This window comes from Myodes glareolus, chromosome 8 (genome assembly GCF_982192425.1).
Source record: "Myodes glareolus chromosome 8, mMyoGla1.1, whole genome shotgun sequence".
NCBI classification, from domain to species: domain Eukaryota; kingdom Metazoa; phylum Chordata; class Mammalia; order Rodentia; family Cricetidae; genus Myodes; species Myodes glareolus.
The window spans coordinates 21,239,861-21,262,854 of record NC_142033.1 but is presented as its reverse complement, the minus strand read 5'-3'; the positions used below and the strand labels follow the sequence as shown (position 1 = coordinate 21,262,854).

The 22,994-nt window shown below is 39.1% G+C and overlaps 1 protein-coding gene across 1 annotated transcript; it reads right to left on the bottom strand.

Annotated features, from left to right (window-relative positions):
• Positions 1-9,980: 9,980 nt before the first annotated feature.
• LOC125408207 (UDP-glucuronosyltransferase 2B31-like) lies at positions 9,981-22,860 on the bottom strand. The gene is made up of 7 exons (XM_085691682.2): positions 22,688-22,860; positions 20,424-21,191; positions 16,583-16,731; positions 14,912-15,043; positions 13,282-13,369; positions 12,284-12,503; positions 9,981-10,490 (listed from the first exon to the last, which is right to left on the bottom strand). The coding sequence occupies exons 2-7, from the start codon at positions 21,163-21,165 to the stop codon at positions 10,211-10,213; spliced, it is 1,611 nt and encodes a 536-aa protein (XP_085547808.2). The 5' UTR covers positions 21,166-21,191; positions 22,688-22,860; the 3' UTR covers positions 9,981-10,210.
• Positions 22,861-22,994: the final 134 nt, after the last annotated feature.

The window sequence follows — 22,994 nt, the reverse complement described above, 5'->3', positions numbered from 1 at the left end:
AAAGACAGAGGATGCCCAGTGTCTTGCCTGCTCTCTCATTCCCTTATTGATCACCTATCTTTTTCACTTAAAACAGGCTGTTTTACAGAACATAAAGGTTGTCACTTCTCTTAGGCTGGGTGGCCAGTAAGTCCTCAGATCCAAGTGTCTCTCCCCGCCTCCTTCCAGAACTTATAGACATTCACACAAGCATGCTAGGCTTCTACACATGATGGAAATTTAATCTAACTTCTAATTCTGGCACTGCAAGCACTCTTAACCACTGAGCAATCATCCCAGCACATATTCATTATTTCAAAACATATTCTATAGAAATATTGAAGTCTCAGCATAAGTATGAAAAACAGCCCCCGCCAGCCATCCCAGCTTCCATCCAGAGGGCCATCGGAGGGATGAGTTTGCTTCGGGCCCACGGCAGGTGCCCGGCGAGGAGGAGCTCGGACTCCCCCCGACCCCATAGACTCCCAGGTCGCTCTGCACTGCTGGCTCCACCCTGCTAGCTACCCCGCCAGTCATCCCAGCTCCATCCAGAGGGCCATTGGAGGGGTGAGTTTGCTTCGGGCCCACAGAAGGGGCCCGGCGAGGAAGAGCTTGGACTCCCCCTGACCCCATAGACTCCCAGGTCACTCTGCACTGCTGGCTCCACCCTGCTAGCTCCCCCGCCAGCCATCCCAGCTTCCAGCCAGAGGGCCATCGAAGGGGTGAGTTTGCTTCAGGCCTGCGACCGGGGCCCGGCAAGGAGGAACTCGGACTTTCCCAGACCCCATAGATTCCCAGGTCACCCTGCAGTGCTGGTTCCACCCTGCTAAGCTCTCCTGCCTGCCATCCCAGCTTCTATCCAGGTACAAATTCCTATATTTTTCCCTTCCCACTGGGGCCATAAATTTCCCCAGCTCAGCTGCCTTGCACGCTGGGCCTGCTCTGTAGGCGCATCCCGGAAAGAGGGAGTGCCTATGCTTCAATAGCCTGCCTGAGGAAAGGTAGGCATTCTATCAGTGAATTCCCTGCCCAACAAGGGAACCTGACCCCCTACCAGAGGTTCCAATAGAGAGCATTTGAACAAAGAGATGGCCAGACGCCAAGGCAAGACCTCCTCCAACAATCTGAAAAACAACATGAAAACACTAGAGCCCAACGACCCTACAACAGAAGGACTTGAACACTCTAACCCAGAAGAAGTGGAAAAAAGTGCCATTATGAAAGCAATAGAGTCCCTTAAACAGGATATGAATAACTCCCTTAAAGAACTGGATGAGAAGTATAACAAAAAATTTGAAGAAATGAGAATAGAAGTGGATGAGAAATATAACAAAAAGTTTGAAGAACTAAGTAAATCCGTGAATGATACCCAGAGAAACCAAGAAAAACGATCAAACAAGTAAAGGAAACAGTCCAAGAATTGAAAACTGAAATGGAGGCAATGAAGAAAACACAAAAGAGAACCGGCTGGATATGGAAAACCTAGGTAAACGAACGGAGACTACAGAATCAAGCATAACTAATAGAATACAAGAGATAGAAGAAAGAATCTCAGATTCTGAAGATACCATAGAGAAAATAAATGCTCTGGTCAAAGAAAATGCCAAATCCAACAAATTCTCTTCACAAAACATTCAGGAAATCTGGGACAAAATAAAAAAACCAAATCTAAGAATAATAGGGATTGAAGAAGGAGAAGAACTGCAGATCAAAGACCCAGAAAATATATTTAACAAAATTATAGAAGAAAACTTTCCCAATCTAAAGAATGATATTCCTATGAAGGTTCAGGAAGCATACAGAACGCAGAATAGACTAGATCAAAAAAAAGTCCCCTCGCCATATAATAATCAAAACACAAAACATTCAGATTAAAGAAAGAATATTAAGAGCTGCAAAGGAAAAAGGTCAAGTGACTTATAAAGGTAAACCTATCAGGCTTACACCAGACTTCTCCATGGAAACCATGAAAGCCAGAAGATCCTGGATAGAGGTACTGCAGAAATTAAGAGACCATGGATGCAAACCCAGACTACTATACCCAGACAAGCTATCATTCACTATCAATGGAGAAAACAAAATATTCCAGGATAAAAATAAATTTAAACATTTCGTAGCCACAAATCCAGCCTTACAGAAAGTAATAGAAGGAAAATCGCAACCCAAGGAATCCAACATTGCCATCACTGCCTATAATAACCCACACAACTAGCGACCCTTCACAACCACAACTCAAAGAAGAGAAACACACAAACTCTTCTACACACACATACACACACAAAAATAATAAACGGAATCAACAACCACTGGTCATTAATATCACTTAATATTAATGGACTCAACTCACCTATAAAAAGGCACAGACTTAGAGACTGGATAAGAAAACAGGATCCATCATTCTGCTGTTTACAAGAAACACACCTCAACCACAAAGATAGACATCTACTCAGAGTAAAGGGGTGGGAAAAGGTTTTCCAGGCAAACAGACCTAAGAAACAAGCTGGTGTGGCCATTCTAATATCTAACAAAATTGACTTCAAACTAAAATCAATCAGAAGAGATGGAGATGGACATTTCATACTCATAACAGAAACAATTAATCAGGAGGAAGTCTCAATCCTGAATATCTATGCCCCTAATATAAAAGCACCCGCTTATGTAAAAGAAAAACTTTTAGAACTCAAGGCAGTCATCAAACCACACACATTAATAGTAGGAGACTTCAACACACCTCTCTCACCAATGGACAGATCAATCAAACAGAAACTCAACAGAGAAATAAGAGAATTGCTAGAGGTAATGAATCAAATGGACTTAACAGATATCTATAGAACATTCTACCCAAAAAGGAAAGAATATACCTTCTTCTCTGCAGCTCATGGAACCTTCTTGAAAATTGACCACATACTTGGTAACAAAGCAAACTTCCACAGATACAAAAAAAAATTAGTAACCACCTGTGTCTTGTCAGATCACCATGGATTAAAGTTAGAATTCAACAACAATGCTACCCCCAGGAGGCCAACAAACTCATAGAAGTTGAACAGTCAACTACTAAATCACCCCTGGGTCAAGGAAGAAATAAAGAAAGAAATTAAAGTCTTCCTTGAATTTAATGAAAATAAAGACACAACATACTCAAACCTATGGGACACTATGAAAGCAGTGCTAAGAGGAAAGTTCATAGCACTAAGTGCCCAATTAAATAAAACGGAGAAATCACACATTGGAGACTTAACAGCACACTTGAAAGCTCTAGAAAAAAAGAAGCTGATTCACCCAGGAGGAGTAGAAGACTGGAAATAATCAAACTGAGGGTTGAAATCAACAAAATAGAAACACAGAAAACAATCCAAAGAATCAAGTAAACAAAAAGCTGGTTCGTGGAGAAAATCAACAAGATCGACAAACCCCTATCCAAACTAACCAAACAGCAGAGAGAGAACATGCAAATTAATAATATCAGAAATGAAAAGGGGGACATAACCAGAGACACAGAGGAAATTCAGAGAATCATTAGATCTTACTACGAGAGTTTATATGCCACAAAGTTGGAAAATGTACAAGAAATGGATTGGCTTTTAGATAAATACCATTTACCAAAGTTAAATCAAGACCAAGTGAACAATCTAAATAGACCTGTTAGTCACGAAGAATTAGAGGCTGTTATCAAAAATCTCCCCACCAAAAAAAGCCCAGTATCAGATGGTTTCAATGCAGAATTCTACCAGAACTTCCCGGAAGAGCTAATACCTATACTCCTTAATGTATTTCACAATATAGAAACAGAAGAATCATTGTCAAACTCTTTTTATGAAGCTACAGTTACCCTGATACCAAAACCACACAAAGACACAACCAAGAAAGAGAATTACAGGCCAATCTCACTCATGAACATTGACACAAAAATACTCAATAAAATACTGGCAAACCGAATCCAAGAATACATTAGAAAAATTATCCATTATGATCAAGTAGGCTTCATCCCAGAGATGCAGGGCTGGTTCAACATACGCAAATCTATCAATGTAATCCATCATATAAATAAACTGAAAGAAAAAAACCATATGATCATTTCATTGGATGCTGAAAAAGCATTTGACAAAATTCAACACCCCTCTATGATAAAGATGTTGGAGAGATTGGGTATACGATGATCATACCTCAATATAATAAAAGCAATATATAGTAAGCCGACAGCTAACATCAAATTGAACGGAGAGAAACTCAAAGCCATTCCACTAAAATGAGGAACACGACAAGGCTGTCCACTCTCTCCAAACCTCTTCAATATAGTGCTCGAATTTCTAGCAATAGCAATAAGACAACATAAGGGGATCAAGGGGATTCGAATTGGAAAGGATGAAGTTAAACTTTTGTTATTTTCAGACGATATGATAGTGTACATAAGCGACCCCAAAAACTCTACCAAAGAACTTCTACAACTGATAAACACCTTTAGTAATGTGGCAGGATACAAGATCAACTCCAAAAAATTGGTTGCCCTCCTATACACAAAGGATAAGGAAGCAGAGAGGGAAATCAGAGAAACATCACCTTTCATGAGAGCCACAAATAGCATAAAATATCTTGGGATAACTCTAGCCAAGGAAGTGAGAGACCTATTTGACAAGAACTTTAAGTCCTTGAAGAAAGAAATTGAGGAGGATACCAGAAAATGGAAAGACCTCCCCTGCTCTTGAATTGGGAGAATCAACATAGTAAAAATGGCAATTCTACCAAAAGCAATCTATAGATTCAATGCAATTCCCATCAAAATTCCATCAAACTTCTTCACAGACCTTAAGAGAACAATAATCAAGTTTATATGGAAAAACAAAAAACCCAGGACAGCCAAAACAATCTTATACAATAAAGGAACGTCTGGAGGCATTACCATCCCTGACTTCAAACTCTATTACAGAGCAACAGTATTGAAAACAGCTTGGTATTGGCATAACAACAGAGAAGTCGACCTATGGAATTGAATAGAAGACCTGAGTATTAACCCACAAACGTATGAACACCTAATTTTCGACAAGGGAGCTAAAGGTATACAATGGAAGAAGGAAAGCATCTTTAACAAATGGTGCTGGCATAACTGGATGTCAACCTGTAGAAGAATGAAAATAGATCCATATCTATCACCATGCACAAAACTCAGGTCCAAATGGATTAAAGACATCAACATTAATCTGACCACTTTGAACCTGATAGAAGAGAAAGTGGGAAGTAGTCTACAAGATATACGCACAGGAGACCAGTTCCTATGCAGAACCCCATGAGCTCAGACAATAAGAGAAGCAATGAATAAATGGGACCTACTGAAACTGAGAAGCTTCTGTAAAGCAAAGAACACTGTCAGTAAGACCAAAAGGCTACCTTCCGACTGGGAGAAGATCTTCATCAACCCGTCATCAGACAAAGGTCTGATCTTCAAAATATACAAAGAACTCAAGAAAATAGACACTAAAACTCTAATTAACCCAATTAAAAAATGGGGTACTGAACTGAACAGAGAATTCACAACAGATGAACTCCGAATGGCCAAAAGGCACTTAAGGTCATGCTCAACCTCCTTAGCGATCAGGGAAATGCAAATCAAAACAACTTTGAGATATCATCTTACACCTGTCAGAGTAGCCAAACTCAAAACCACCAATGATAGCCTATGCTAGATAGGATGTGGAATGAGGGGAACACTCATCCATTGTTGGTGGGAATGCAAACTTGTGCAGCCACTGTGGAAATCTGTGTGGTGGTTTCTCAGGAAACTGGGAGTCAACCTCCCTCAGGACCCAGCAATTCCACTCTTGGGAATATACCCAAGAGATGCCCTATCATACTACAAAAGTATTTGTTCAACTATGTTCATAGCAGCACTATTTGTAATAGCCAGAACCTGGAAACAACCTAGGTGCCCCTCAATAGAAGAATGGTTAATAAAGGTGTGGAACATATACACATTAGAGTTCTACTCAGCGGTAAAAAACAATGACATCTTGAATTTTGCATGCAAATGGATGGAAATAGAAAACGCTTTACTGAGTGAGGTAAGCCAGACCCCAAAAGAGGAATATAGTATGTATTCAGTCATATGTGGATTCTAACCATAATTAAAGGTCTTTGAGCCTATTATTCGTGATTCTAGAGAAGCTACATAAGAAGGTGAACCTGGTGAAAATCATGTAGCTATCTGCCTGGAGATTGGAAATAGACAAGAGTCCCAGGTAACCTCGAGTGCATGGGGGGTGGGAGGATTGTTGGAAGGGGAGAGGGTTAGAGAGAAGGGAGTATGGGAGGAATGGGGAAAGCTAGGTGCACTGAGATGGGGGGAGGGAGGAAGGATGGATATGAGATAAGGGAAGAATATATTTCAACTAAGGGAGTCATTTTAGGGTTTACAGGAGACTTGATTATAAATGGGATCCCAGGTCCAAGGAGAGATCCCCAGACTGTTTTCTAGACAGAGGAGAGGGTGCCTGAACCGGCCTTGGCCTATAACCATACTGATGAAGATTTTGCTTATCACCATAGATTCTTCATCTGATGATGGATGGCGATACAGACGGAGACCCACATTGGAGCACAGGACTGAGCCCCCCATGGTCCAAATGAGGGGCAGAAGGAGGAAGAACATGAAAAAAACTCAGGACCACAAGGGGTGCGATCACCCACTGATACAAGGGGACTGATCTAATGAGAGTTCACCCAGGCCAGTTGGACTGGGACTGAACGAGCATGTGATGCAACCAGATTTTCTGAATGTGGCCGGATTCTCTGAATGTGGCTGTCCTGGAGCCTTTTTGAAGAGCCACTGACAATGACACTGGGATGTGTTACCTCTGCATATACTGGATTTTTGGGATCCAATCTGTTCGGATACTCACCTTCCTGGACCTGGAGGGAGGGGGGAGTAACTTGAACTTCCCACAGGGCTGGAAGCCCTGACTGCTCTTAGGGATGGAGAGGGAGGAGGAGGGGGAGGGGGTGTGTGGGAGGGTGTTGGGAGGAGGGGCGGAAATGGAAACTTTCATAATTTAATAAACTTTGAAAAAAAAAAGAAAAGAAAAACAAATGTAAATTATATTGTTTGTTAAAAGGGACAAATACATATTCACTTCTATATACTGCAACAATGAAAACATACTGTTTTTGAATTTTGTTTGTGATATCTAAACTTAAACTTGGAATCTTACATCTGTTCCCAAAGATTAATTATGATAATGAGGCAATTTCTTTATTATTTTAAAGGGTTAAGTGGAAACAAAATTAATTTCACAAAACCAAGTAGTTTTTCAATATTAATTTTTATTTTATGTGTCTGTATGTTGAGTCTGCATGTACATCCACCAGAAACCAGAAGAGGGTGACAAACCCTGTGGAACTGGTATTACTGATGGTCCTGTAGAAGAGGAGTTAGTGTTCCTAACTGCTGAGCCCATCTCTCTACTCCAAGTATGATGGGGAATCTCAGCCAATCACATTCTGCTTAAAGTGTGTCCCCCTGGGGCCACACAAAACAAATAAAAGATCGAAGTGCCTTGCCACTTGCTCTCTTTTTGGTTCCCTGCTCACCTAGTGTTTGTGGGATCTCTGGTCATGTAAGTTTTCCCCCTTGATCCAATTATTAAAAGCTAAATCTTTTTGTATTGAGGTGGCCTGGTTAATTATCGATTGACTACATGCCTTCATTTGGCGCCCAACATGGGGCTTTTTTCTTTTTCGTGGAGCTCCCCGGTTGCCACACGGCTGCTGGGAGCCAGCGGTCCCCTGGTTCCCTTGCTGCCGCTTCTCTGCACAGCTTCTGCTTTGTGCTGCCCGCAGCAGAAGCACCAGCACAGGCCAAGCACAGTCCTAGGGCCACTGGGTGCCTGCAGCAACTGTACCACCCCAGAGCTGCCCTTCTTTGCGGATAATAATATATTAGTATTTGTGAGTTATTGTTTCTAGAAAATTTTTTTGGTGTTGATTCTTGTATATTGATATATTGAATATTGTATGTGAGTAGGCTTCTACCTCTATTTATTGTATGTGAGTTTGCTTCTACCTCTATTTATATTGATATATATGTATAGTATTGATATATATACATATATTTAATATATTGTAGCATACATTTCTACATCTGATTAAGATATTTATATATTGTCTATGTAAGAATATACATTGTTTACATTTGAAGGTCATTGTCCTCATTTGTTGCACAGTTGTTTATTCTCATAGTCTTCAAGTTAGATAGGTATTCAAAATTATAAATCAATAGTCATAATTATATTTATGCTAATCAGGTTATTTAGGTGCATATAGATCATATTTAGTATAGATAGTATAATCTTCAACCTCTTTGACGAGCTGTAGAAAATGGCCTTTAATCTAATCTAGGGTTCCCTACTAACAAGACACAATCACTCCTGGCATCACCTCTCTACTCCTGAGAAAACATTGAGCACCAAAGACACTCCACTTGGAGCTTGTCTTCTTGGCAAAACTGGCCTTTGGGCAAAAAAAAAGCCCATACCTCGACCACTGACAAAATTACAGAGTATCAGTAAGTGGATAAAAACAGGATTGTCTTATCTTGCCAAGACAGGGTAAGAGAGTTCTAAAAGGTTCCTTGCCTCTGAAAATGGCATGTCAGTTATGCTAGGCCTTAGCCAAAGTTGGTTGACTCAACATTGCAAATGAGACTTTGGGTGATTGCCCAGGTAGTCAGTTGTCTCTGTCATTTGTTGTACATTTTGGAAGTTTCTTGTTTGTGCTCAAGTAATATTATTTCCCTTCTCGGATCTTTGATGGAGTTGAAAATTAGATCATTGTAGTTGCCCTCCTCATTATTTAGCTAAATTCAATTTCAATACATTTTTTAAACTCCTTGAAATAAAATGTTTAGTAAAACTTTTGCTATATGTTTCTTGCTTAATACAAACAGTATTTTTTTGTATTAAAAAAATTTAATACAAATTTTTTTTGTATTAAAAAAATTTTTTTTGTATTAAAAATAAACAATTGTTTGTAATTTTATATTTGGTATCTGTTCCTACTGTATATAGTTGTATTGGGTTTAGTTCAATCTTGTTTAGATAAAGGGGGAGATGATGGGGAATCTCAGCCAATCACATTCTGCTTAAGGTGTGTCCCCCTGAGGCCACACAAAACAAATAAAAGAGTGAAGTGCCTTGCCACTTGCTCTCTTTTTGGTTCCCTGCTCACCTGGTGTTTGTGGGATCTCTGGTCGTGTAAGTTTTCCTTCTTTTTCCAATTATTAAAAGCTAAATCTTTTTGTATTGAGTTGGCCTGGTTAATCATCGATTGACCATGCCCCTTCACAAGTACTGTCTTGGTAGATCTTTAAGAAAAAGGTTATTCAGAGGTTTTGTGCCCAGTGTGAGACCAGTACCCATTCTGATATCCCAAAGACAAATATGGGACCAGAATTTTTACACAGCTCCATTCCTGAACACTTTGCCTAGAAATTTTTACTACAAAGTCTGCAATAAGCAAATTGAAAACTTCTTCAATACTTGCAAAACCATGTTGATATCAATAGTAGGCTTCTTAGTGATCTTGCATTCACAAACAACCTCTGAGACACCTTCATTCTTTGGGGGAGTATGTGAGTTTGATGTGTGTAATTATATATTTTTATATGTGTGTGGTCATTTGTGATGGGGCATACCTATCACGGCAAGCATATGGGATGTCAGAGTACAACTACCAGTGCTATTTTTCACCTTCCACACTTATGAGGCAGGGTATCTTTTGCTGAGCACAAGGCTAGTTTGCCTGCAAGTTTGCGATTCTGTCTCAGACACACATCTGACTTACTTATACTGAGCCTACAGATGCTAGTGGTTATAGCTCTGATATGGGTTCTGGGAATCCAAGCTAAAGAAGAAGTTTTGATAGACCAGTGATTTACCTTCAGAGTTGTCACCTCAGCCATTGTATTTTTTGGCATAACTTTTAAACTGTAAAAATGAATTTCTAGAATTCCTATGTGTACTCATGTTGAATATTTTAATTTTACTGTGTTTACTTTTCAGTTTAATTTCAGGCCTGATGTACAATTAAGTGCAAAAATTATTAATTCTCTGGGAGAAAAAAATCCTGAGACTTGACGAATAAGACTGAAAAGTTGTCTTGTCACAGGATGAAAGACCCTACCCCAAAAGCCTCCCTTGCTGTGACGCACTGGAGGAGGTTCATGTTTCAGTCCTCCCCACTTCAACTACTCTCTTTTCTTCTTCTTCCCAGACTTAGCAAATCTCTGGCAGCAAAAGAGGCAACACTTTGTGATGATGAACATCACAGTCACCACACAGGCAAGCAGGAATCCAAGCACGTCCAGAGAGTGGTACTGGTACCAGGCAAGGTCATGTGCTGCCACACGAAGGTGCTTGGCTCCCTTGTGGCGCATGACATACTCAATCCAGAAGACGGCTCTGTCCAGGGGCTTCACTGGCTGATCGTGGTGGATTCTTGATAGCCGCATGGCGTTCTCCTTATATCTAAAGACATGAATATCAAAAGCCAATTAGTTTACTTAAGTTCTTCAAACCTAAGAAAATTGCTGGAAAGTATCATGAGACTCAATAAATGCCACAGAGGAGCACTAGGTACAGTGTGGTTTTGACTGGGACATGTTTGAAGGTTTGCCTGGAAGTTGGTATTTTCCAAGATATTCTTTGCAAAATTGAAATGGGAAACCTTTTTGGGCAGAAAATCTTTCCAGTAGAGTAAATATTAGTAAACTGTCTCAGGCACTGCAAGGTAGGTGGCTTGACACAGTCTGAAGATGATTGCACTGATGCTTTTGAGAAGGCATTGTGTCTTTGCAACTCTTTGAAAACTCAATAAAAATACCACTAATGGTGAAAAGTGGGTAAACTGGCTAAAAGGGACATACTTTGCACAAAACGACATAAGATGTAGCTCATTGATAGCTTGCCTAGAATGCTTGAGGGTCTGAGTTCCCCCACCCCCAGTACTTCCAAGAGAGTCACAAGCATAGTAATTACAAGGATGCAGAGGATGTGGTAATTTCCAACTATTCTTTTACATTTATGTATTCTAACTGTTTTTCTGTGTGCCATGGGGGTATGGTATGTACCATGCAGCACGCGTGGAGGTCAGAGGAAAACATGTGTGAGTCTGTTCTCTGCCTTTATAATGTTATTTTGTGTGTTGAATTCAGGACGACAGGCTGATCAATGGTAGGAGTCTGTGGAGGAATTACTAATATAAGTGATTGCTGGAGTGTAATTCAATACAGCAACTACTTAGAGCATGGATTTTCTGACTAATTACCCTGATTTTAGCTTTCTTACTATTAGGAATCTATTTAATGAAATAATACATAATATTTTAAAATGATAACATAAGGCCCATGGTTTTTGTGGCACTGATTATGATAGTTAGGAAATGGAATTGACTGAGGTGCCCACAGAGAAATGATGGATAAATAAAATGTGGTATAAAAGCATAGTTGAATGTTATTCAACAATTATAAAGAAGGAAATCTTCTTTTTACAGTAATAAAGGTGGAATCACAGGATATTACACTAAGTTGTACAAACTCTGCCCTAAATGAAAACACTGTCCATCCTCATCAGTGCATTGATTTCATAGAAGTAGAGAGTATCAGAGTAGTAAGTGGAGTCTGGGAAGGGAGACAGTGAGTGGAGATAGAGAGAGGTCAACTAATATATACGTCCTGCCACTGGTGAGCAGGATAGTGTTCTACAGTGAGTCCATGACTGAACTACAAGTCACATGTCTTATTGTAGCTGTGGAATGTGGAAGAGGAGACTTTCAGCACTGACAAAAACAAAATTCTAAATGCTTAAGGAGATGGAAATGGTAAGTTATTTGGTCATTACATATAATACATATGTATATGCATATATATTCATAATTATTCTACTTTGGGCAAGTACTATGAGTAAGGATTATTTAACATAAAATATGAGTTTCAGAAATTTTAATCATCGACTTGTAATATTTACTACTTTTTAGGTTCATTATTCTCTTTGATTTTATGATATTGTAGAAATTTCCTATCATTTAGCAAGAGAAAATGTTTTACATAATCAAATTAGTCTAAACTAATTTCGTGTATAGTAAGTCTATAGGGATACTTTGCAGTTATGATTGACAGTAAAAGCTCATTCCATAGTGGTTAAGTTAGTTTTTTGTTGTTATTTTCAAACTCAGACTAAAGATCAGAAGAATGCCACTGAAACCTTGGAAAGAACTTATCCGGACTAGTTAGTACCCACTTGAATAAATTCACTGTACTCACGAAGGGTCATTAGTGACTGTCTTCACTGCATGGAGCAAATCTGTGCTGGACATTGTGAGAAAGTCCAGTCGAACCCCCGCTCCTTTGGTCTTCATGTGAACAATATTATCAAATTGGTCTCCGAACAAAGGAATGCCCACCACAGGGATCCCATGGTAGATCGCCTCGTAGATGCCATTGGTGCCACAATGAGTTATAAAAGCTCTGGTTTTAGGATGACCTAGCATGGGGAGAAATTAAGGGCAAATATTAAATATAAGTCTGAGAAACAAAACGAGAGGCAGAGGAAAAAGGCACAGAAAGAGAAAATATTCTCTAGACAACATTATCATACCCATGGAATGGAACTGAATTCCTCCCATGTCTTTGAACACAGAGAACAGCAAGTCCACAGGGATTAAGTGAAGGTCACATAGAGTACGTGGAATTTGGAAAGTAGAGAGATTTTGTTCAATGGACAAAAAAAAGGCAGGGCTCCTTCCAAATGGAGCAAATAACATGTGCAATTTCAGGAGAGAATGTTCTCCTAAGAAAACAGTGCAACCCCTGCTCTAGATGGGTTGGCTCCAAGCAGTAGGGCTTAAGCGCTTGTTTTGATGGAATCAGAGTGAGGAAAGGCAATATTTCATCATGTTTAGGACCATTTCAGGTTGCTGGGTCTTTGGTGTGGGGGAGCATGGTAAGTTAGGCCTTCTTAATGAAGGATTACCATTCCCACTGGCATTTAAAATTGCCCTACAGTAGGGGAAAAGGAAGATATTAAGTTTTAGAAATAGGATCTGGAGAGAAATTAGAAGTGACTTTAATGTATCCGAACAGTAATTAGTGTGGCGGTGACAATAGATTCTCTCATCTCGAATGTTACTACACAGAATAGTCACATCAGTTCTTTATCCATTTTCCCCAGGACTAGACCACAGTTGTCATAAATGCATTAGTGTGGACATCCCCCTTCGTGAGCAGCCATTCCTATGTCTCAGGTGTCTCCTGATGCTTACCGAGAAGGTCATTCTGGGGAATCCATTTGTACAGCCGAGTGTTGGAGCCCAAGGTGTCTGGCTTCTTGCCTTCAAATCGCCAAAGAACCTGTTAAGATGAAGCTAGCTTCTTATTCCTTTGTTCAAATTTCAAGTTACTCCTGCTAGATTTCCAGAGAGATTAAGAATCAATGGAGATAAATGCCAGCCCCTAAGGACCAGGCAGTGAGGATGGATGATGGGAACCGTGAAGAACTGCTACAGCAAGGCTGCAAATTCTCTTCACTGTCCTGCAGTTAGTCTCATGCTTATCCAAGCTTCAGCCTGACACCTCAATGTTTGGTCAACAGCAGCTTTGGGAAAGTTTCGTCTGGCTATGTGCAGCAGTTTTTTAAGAAATGTGTGAACGTAATTCCTTCAAAGTTACTAATATATAACTGGTTTAGTTTTTCCAGGATATATTTATGACAGTTTTTATTTTTCAAATCCACTATAAATATTTGCCAATAGTATTCGAATTTGTTCATTATAATCCCTTAACCATAGGGATTTAATTGTTTAGGCCCCTGAAGAGTGACTGTGTACATGATCACTTCAAGAACATGTCCTCGAGTTACCCCCTTTTCCAGCGTTAACAGGCTCAGTTCCTGAAGGTGGACTTAGCAGTTCTAAGATGCTGTTCTACCGAGGGTTTTGATTAGCAGGGGAAACACAGCATAGGCCCATTTTCAATGCTGGTGATCACATTTGGTCATGAGTACTCAGGACTGTAAATCTATGATACGAACTCTATTTTGAAATTTTGTGTTTTATTTATTATGTCTATTTTCCATTTATTGAAAAAAGATGTTCTCATCCATAAAATTTATTCTATTTATGGATTCCCATTGCACGACTCTTAGATCTTCATCCCTACACCTCTCTTGAAACCCACACCTTTTCTTTCTCTTTCTCTCCTTAGAAAACAAGTAGACATCCAAATATGAATAATAAAACAAGATAAAAGAAAAATGAATAAACCAGCATAACATAAATTCCATTTTTAACATAGAGAATTATATTTATGTATGAGCAACTTAATCTTTCTCTCTCTCTTTCTTTCTCTGTGTGTTCATATGCATGGGATGTGTGTGTATGTGTGTGTGTCATCTGAGGTCAGAAAAATGCTTTGGGTCCCATGGGATGCTGTTATAGGCAGCTCTATGCAGCCAAAATAGGGGACACAGAACTAAGTTCATGACATCTGGATGAGCAACAGGTACTCTAAAAGATAATTCACCTCTCAGGTTCTGCAACTGCCAGTTTGGATGCCTGCTTATTTACAATTTAGTATCAGGCTTTAGTATTGGGTGGTGTGTGAAAGTCCTCAAATAGCCTCCAAGGTAATGGACGAAGTAACAAGACACAGTTTTGTTCTGATCTTACTTTCCTACCACCAAGCCTAAAGACACTCATTAAGTGTTTTTCTTTCTGAACACTGCGTTAATAACAAAAACATCATTTGTCTCCTGTATTTCTGTGTCACAAGTGACTTCAGAGAGTAGCTAGAGCTATCGTGATAGCTTCAAATTTCACACAAGGTTTCTGCCATCACACCTGAACAGTATGTGACCATCTCAGTCAGGATGCCAGATGAGGCACTGTTTCTCACCTTCTGTGGAATCTGGGCAAGGCCTGCTGCAATCACATTGGCCCTTTCTTCTGTAAGGGTACCCACCATGGACCCCAGGGAAAACACCACCACACCGTGTTCTCCAGAAGACTGGACAAAGTCTTCTATTTCCTGTTGATGAAATATCAGCCCATCATAAACAACAGCAACACCAAACAATCTGCATCAAAACTGACACCAACATCCACAGGAAGAAACTGAGAAGAATCTGAAATCATCACAGTGGTGTGTGCTTTAAAACTATTCACATCCACATATAAGATGTAAGTTGTAGTCAAGTGTAAGGTTACAGCTCTCTGTGTTACACACATTCACACTCACACAAACAGTTCATTACATTTTGAAAAGCAAGATTTGTTGATATTTAAATCATAGTTCTCTTTCTTCTTTCCTAGTCCCTTGGCCACCCAATATCTGCTATTATTTTGACCAGTTTAGGGAGTTCTAATAAAGTGTTTGTGTTCTTCTTTCATTTCTGTCTCATCATTGGCTAGTTTACTTAGTGTACTGTTATTGAGGTCATACCATGTGTTTCTATATCCTAGGTTTTAATGTGTTAGCGATTGTTTTTATTTGCACACTATATAATTTATTATCAATAATTCTAGTGATATGTAGGTTGTTTATCTCATTCTTAGTTATTGTTCTCTAAAGTTTGGAGGACACACCATGATTGAGGAAACTTTTAAAAGAAAGCATTTAATTGGGAGTTTGTTTAGTTTCAGATGGTTTATCTGTGTGCAGAGCTCCATGGCAGACAGGGTGTTACTGTAATTGTAACCCAGAACTAAACCCATACTATAAGAGGCAGACAGATAGAAAGACGCCAAGCATAGCTTATGCTTTTGAAACCTCAAAGCCTACGTCCAGTGGCACATTTCTCCAACTAAGCCATACTTCGTAATCCTTCTTAAATTGTTTATCAACTGGGAACTAAATTTTCAAGTATATGAGCCTATGGGATCATTCTTATTCAAACCACCATGCATGCTTCCCTTCAGGAATAGTGCTGCCATGAGCATCCTTGCATCACTATCTCATTGAAGTCCTTTGTTTAGTTCTTTTACATACATTCTCAGGAGTAGAACTCATGAACCACAAATCTATTGTTAATTTTTGTTAAGACTGTCCATTATCTTTTCATTTGTGTTCTTTCTCATAGATGTCAGATTCACTGGAAAGAAATTTACTATGTGCTGTCAATTTATGATATTGTGTCCGTTACTGAAAATGTTTGTGTAGGTTTGTATGGTTAGGGGTATGTTCTCTCTTTTGTGATTGGTCAAGCAAGTAAATAGAGCCATTGTGATGTGAATATAAACATTTCTTTGCTGACACTCCATCTATTTGCTCTCAAATCACTTTATAAAGGAGTTAGTTTTTGGACCTTTCTCTATATCAGGTATTTTTTGTTGTTTTTACACTCAAATATAAGAAAATGTTTATCTAAAACAGAACCTTGCTGAATTAATTTAATCCAAATGATAGTCACACTTTTGTGATGGAATAGATACAGTTGTTTCTACTGGATACTTACTTATCTAATTCCTGTGTTTCTCTGAGTTTGATGAACATTCTGATGGAATAAAAGATAATCACCCTTGTTGAAAATGCAAGAAAACCAGAAGCAAACAATGGGACTATACTTACCTTTGGCAGAGGCTTGGCAGGTCTGCAGTGGAGTCCTCCAACGAAATCAAAGTTTGGTAAGACAGGGTGAGGAAATTCCAAATCCCAGTAGGTTCGAATGAGCCATATGTCTGCCTTCCCCATCATCTCAGAGAGGGTCGTGGGTCTTCCTGAAGAGGAATCAGGACAGCCAACGTAAGACAGGTGACAAAACCATTAGGAGAAGATGAATATGCCAGGTCATCTTCTGGAAATAACTTTGATAATGTAGCTGGAGTTGCTTAAAGATGTATTGTTGAGCTATAAAACATATAATTACATATCTATCTATCCATCTAATTACCTATATCTCTGTGTATAATGTTTGATACAAGTTTGTAATATGTTTCTCATACTTACGCTTAAATATATGTAAACTAAAAGTCATTGTGGAAGTGATGTGGGAGGATATTCCACATCTTTAACAGACTTTGGAAATTCACGATTATTAAATACCTAGATAAGTATTTTAAATATAATAAATTCTGTCACCTGTGAATCCTGTTGGTCATGCTCAGGGAAACACATTTCTGTGTTACTCTCCATCTTTTTTGCCCTGTTCAGCTCCCTGATCCTTGATGTGTGCTCCTCTAAATGAACTGAGAATTTTGGGCTGTTTTGCTGTTATCTGAGGTCTTCTGGTGTAGCCCAGGGTGGCTTCTGCGTTACTTTGTAGCCATAGCTGCTCTTGAACTCCAAATTCTCTTCCTCCACAATGCAGCTGCTGTGATTATAGTTGTGAGCTGCCATGCCCAGTGTAAAAATTAATGGGGATTCTGCTTTAGCACTTTATTTTAAGACAGAGTCCCACTGTATAGTCCCAGATGATCTCAAAGGGAATTTTAGGTTATTCCTGGCTTCCTTGTCCTCATGCTGCTCTTGATTCATGATTGATTATGTAATAATCAGGCATGTATAAGTTTGTTTGTAGATAATAAAGGTAATAAGTCTTTAAGCATGGAAAGATAGATGTTTGGTCATTAGATATATTTTAAAACACTGTAATTAGTAATCATTCTTTCTATACTTCAGTGGTATACATTTTAAATACAATTTCAACCCTTCTAATAAAGAAATAAATGTAAATTCTCCAAATCTTAAATTCATATATTTTCTGTGCTTCATATATAATCAATGTATTCACAGTTGTGCAGAAATTTTTCAGGTGAAATAAAAATATTTCAAATATTGAATGAGAAAACTAATGTATATAAAGAGAAAATTCTCAAAGCTATGCATACATCTAAGCTAGAAATACTTAGTAGTCCCTAGGTATATGTACAAATCATGAGCACATGGAGTTTTTTAAAAAGCTATTGTTTTAGGACTAGTGAAATGAATTAGGAGCTAAAATTGTTTACAATGAAAGCTCAGTGAATTGAGTTCAGTCTCCATGCATGTCTCAACAAGTAAATTGATATTGACAATCCAAATAAAGGTGGAAGGAAAACCTCATCAAATTTGATTCTGACACACACACACACACACACATACACACACAGAGCACAAACTCCCCACCCATGAGATAAGTGTACAATGCATACTCATGTTAATAACAGTAATGACAACAACGGAATGATGATGATGATGTTACCACACAAGACAACATGTGGTTTTAAAACATGTGTTATCATAAACACATTCAGTAATGTAGCAGGATACAAGATTAAGTTTAAAAAAAATCAGTAGCCCTTGTTTACATAGATGATAAATGGGCTAAGAAAGAAATCTGAGAAACATCACCCTCACAATAGCCACAAATAATATAAAAGATCTTGGAGTAATTCTAACCAAACAAGTGGAAGACCTATATGACAAGAACTTTAAAACTTTGAAGAAAGAAATTGAAGAAGACACCAGAAAATTGAAAGATTTCCCATGCTCTAGGGTAGGTAGAATTAACACTGTAAAAATGGCTATCTTACCAAAAGTAATCTACAGATTTGATGCAATGCTACCAAAATCCAAGCAAAATTCTTCACAGATCTTGAAAGACCAATGCTCAACTTCCTATGGAAAAACAAAAATCCCAGGATAGCTAAAGCTATCCCGTACAAAAAGGAACATCTGGAGGCATCACAATTCCTGACCTCAATCTCTATTGTAGAGCTACAGTACTGAAAATAGCTTGGTATTGGTATAAAAACAGACAGGAAGACCAATGGAACCCAAAAGAAGATCTGTATATTTATCTATACACCTAGGAGTACCTAACTATTGACAAGGAAGCAAAAAAATATAAAATAAAAAAAGAAAGAAATTCAACAAATGGTTCTGGCATAACTGAATATCAACATGTAGAAGAATGAAAGTAGATCCATACCTATCCCCATGCAGAAAACTCAAGTCCAAATGGATCAAAGACCTCAACATAAAACCAACCACACTGAACCACACAGAAGAGAAAGTGGGAAGCACACTTCAATGCATTGACACAGGAGACCACTTCTTAAATATTACTCCAGGAGCACAGACACTGAGAGAAACAATTACTAAATGGGACCCCCTTAAACTAAAAAGCTTCTGTAAAGCAAAGGACATAGTCAACAAGACAAAATGGCAGCCTACAGAATGGGAAAAGATCTTCACCAACCCCATGTTGAAAAGAGGGCTGATCTCCAAAGTACACAAAGAATTCAAGAAATTGGTCACCAAAAGAACAAATAATCCAGTAAAAATTAGGGTACAGACCTAAATAAAGAACTCTCAACAGATGAATCTAAAATGGCTGAAAGACACTTAATGAAATGCTCAACACTCTTAGGCATTAGAGTAAAGCAAACCGAAATATCTCTGAGATTTCATCCTACAACTGTAAGAATGGACAAGATGAGAAACACTGATGACAATTTATGCTGGAGAAAATGTGGGGTAAAGGGAACACTCCTCCATTGCTGGTGTGAATGCAATCCGGAACAGCCCCTTATACATATCAGTATGGCAATTTCTTAGAAAATTAGGAAACAACCTACCTCAAGATCCAGTAATACCACTCTGGGAATAATCCAAAGATGCTCAATCATACCACAAGGACATGTGCTCAGCTATGTTCATAGTAGCATTATTTGTCATAATCAGGACCTGGAAATAACCTAAATGCCCCTCAACCAATGATTGGATAAGGCAAATGTGGTACATTTACACAGTGGAGTACCACACAGCAGAAAAAAAGTAAATGACATCTTGAAATTAGCGGACAAGTGAATGGATCTAGAAAACATCATCTTGAGTAAGGCAAGGGGTCCAGAAAGATAAATATGTACACACTCATAAGTGACTTTTAGACACATAGCAAAGAAAAACCAGCCTATAAATCACAATCCCAGAGAATCTAAACAACAAAGAGGACCCTAAGAGAGACATACATGGATCTAATCTACATAGGAAGGAGAAAAAGACAAGATATTCTCAGTAAATTGGGAGCATGGGAATCATGGGAGAGGATAGTAGGGAAGGTGAGCAGAGAAAAATACATTGTTCAATAAAAAAATTAGAAAAATAAGAATAAAAAACAAGAAGAAAAAAACCCAAGTGTTAAAAAACTTGTTGATCTGCTCCTTTTTAGATAAGTTCTCAACAATTTGTTTTCTGTGTGTGTGCCTTTCTGAAGAGTCCCTTGCAAGTCATAGACAAGACTCAGAAGTAGACATTGGAACCTAAGGTTTTCTACAACATTTTGATTTTTGCAGATAATTTCATAGCTTTTTCACCATTTTACTTAGGAGAGAGATATCCTTCTGTTGTCAATCCTGTTGCCTCAAATTCCCCTCGAATGACAAAGCAAATTTTGAAAGCACCAATCCCAGTTGACCATGGCACTTACCCAATACTTCACTGTAAAACTGATTCCACCTCTTCTCGTTAAAATTTTGTAACCAAAAATCAAAAGAAAGCATATAGATAAAATTTTGTACCCTCTCCATGAATGTCATTCGATCACTCAATTCTGACATAGCAATGGGCACATAGGAAGGAGGCAGTGGCAGTCCTCCACTGTACTTTTCAAGTGTGAAGCCAGGGAAGAATCGGAGACTGTACACAAGAGGTATCTTGAGAATCTCAGCCAGCAGGTCACCGCAGGGTACGAAGGGATCTGCTACTATGACATCAAAGCTTGAATTTTGTAGTTTTGTCATGAGTTCCTTGTTAAAAATTACATCTTTGCAGAGACTTTCAAAATAATTTGAATCTTCCCAAACCACTTCTTGCAACATTAAAAAGTATCCCCAAAATGATTGCTTTGGCAGCTCATAAACACATTTCCTGATTGATTCCATGTAAAGTGCCGCCACATCATCCAGGGAAGTGGATGTAGGGTATGTCTCAAATTCAATAGCAGATGTGTCTCCAACCTCATAAGAAAGGGAAGCTGAGGGTATCAGAACCGTCACTTCATGGCCCTTCTTCACAAGTTCATCCAGGATGGTCCTTAAGTTGAGCCAATGACTGTATTCCATTGGCCACACCAGCACCTTCCCAGCACTCCCAGATCCAAAGAAGCCACTCAGCTGTAGCAGGAGCAGGGTTGCTGTCATTTTCACAGACATCTTGGTTAGGCGCAGCATTGCTCTTCAAATGGTGATTTGCAGCCCTTACAGATATAGAAAGAGTAATAATTAGTTAAAGTATAACTTGTGCCCACTAAAGCTAATACGCATGAGACAGTCACAGTCTCAAGATGACAAGTGCAAAATCCAGGAGGCAGATGTGAACATCTGAAATGACTCCCAAATCTCGGTGACCTTGAATGTATAATGTACTTGGAGAACAGAGGAAAGTAAGATCTCCCCTCTCCTCTTTCTCCTTCTAACGTAGCATCCTTGATAAGAACTTGCAGTAAAGTAATATTTGCTGAAGCATGTTTTTTTAAATATCACAGTTCAGGGTGTTTCCATATGAATGTTGGCATGAGCAATCATTTATCATATTATTTAATGATTTTAAATAAATGGTTCAGAGGCCTATAGTATAACCTCATAATTACAAACACTGTATTTAAAATTAGAGATGATTTTATCCAAGTAGAAACCATGTTCTTTCAGCTTTTCCATAGGTTCCAGCTCTGCCCAACCAGGAATCTGCTTTCTTGTAACTAGTCATGCTGGCAGGAGTGAATATAATCTGAGACACTTCTGCTTCCCTCTGTGACTATCAGAGTACGGAAAGAAAGGATGCCCCAAATTAGAATTTTTCTGGTGACCTTCTGCTGGGAAAAGAAATGCTTGATGCCTTGGGGGCACCCAGGAAGAATCTGTCTTCAAAGGCCATTTACAAGCTAGGTAACTTGTAGAGCCTAGGAACTAAGGTAATATTGGGCAAGAGACCATATCATATAACAGCTGGACTTCTTTATCTATGTTTATGTCTTGTCTGAATCTCAAAGATGGAGTTGGTTATGGGTGACTGTCTCTCCTCCTAAAGTGATCACAATGAATAAATTTGCTTTTTGCTAGATTTCACAATTAATTTGACTTCTTTGTTTGGCTTATTTAGGTGTGTGTGTGTGTGTGTGTAACTGCCTTGTTGGAACACACAGGCTGTAACCCCTTAGTCCTAACACCCTTGTTTCCTTATTCTGAGGTTTTTCATGTAGCTGATATAAAATTCTTGGAGCTTTGTTGGCTTTGATGCTTGTAAGGCTTTAAAGTGCTGTCATGTCATAGGAGGTAGAGAAGGTTCTGTTATGTATTGTTAAATCTATTTTGTAACAGCAAATCCACACTTCCTCATTTCTAAGTTGATAGCTTTATTCCCACTTTTGACTACTAATCAATACTTTTTACTAATACTCAGGTTTCATCTTTTTTTTTCCTGTTCTACATTTTGATCTGAACCCTTTTCTGAGTCCATTAATCTTTTGCAACATCACCACGAGCATAACCCCTTGCTTGCAAGATATCATTAGAAAAAAACTGAGTGCCTCTCTGCTTAAGCTCCAGGGCTGTGCTACACACATCACAAACAGAACATGAACTTCGGTGAACTATGAGCTCTGCCTCAGAGATCAAAGGCAAGAGGATTTAGAGAGCTGGGAGAAAAGCAGGGGAAGTGGTTCATGCTCCTGTGCAGAACCGAGTTTATCCTGACCTGTGTTCTCTGGGAGCCCCGAAGTGGACTAGATGGCAGAGTTGCTCCTGAGTGGGCAGCGAAGAATTGGACACCCGCTGGAACTCGTGGCCAGTCCCAGAGTGATTATGAAAGTGGGTGCAGCAGGGAGACCAGGAGCTGGGAACACGGAAGAGGGGAAGCTTGGGCGGAAACTTCTGGCAGGAACCTCGCGGGAGTTTAACAAGCTGGGGCGGGGACATGGAAATGGGGATCCACCCTGTCTGCTGCTATGTCACTGTCCTGGTTGTGTGTAAAGGGTTCATGTGGGTTTGTCCTTACTTGTCTT

What these genes read in the sequence shown, in the direction of transcription:
- LOC125408207 (XM_085691682.2), bottom strand. Translation starts at nt 21,165, where the DNA reads ATGCTGCGCCTAACCAAGATGTCTGTGAAAATGACAGCAACCCTGCTC. An exon ending in GTTTTACAGTGAAGTATTGG is followed by an intron (nt 16,732 to 20,423) that starts GTAAGTGCCATG and finishes ATTCCTCTTCAG; the next exon opens with GAAGACCCACGACCCTCTCT. An exon ending in ACAGTCACTAATGACCCTTC is followed by an intron (nt 10,491 to 12,283) that starts GTGAGTACAGTG and finishes TCATGTCTTTAG; the next exon opens with ATATAAGGAGAACGCCATGC.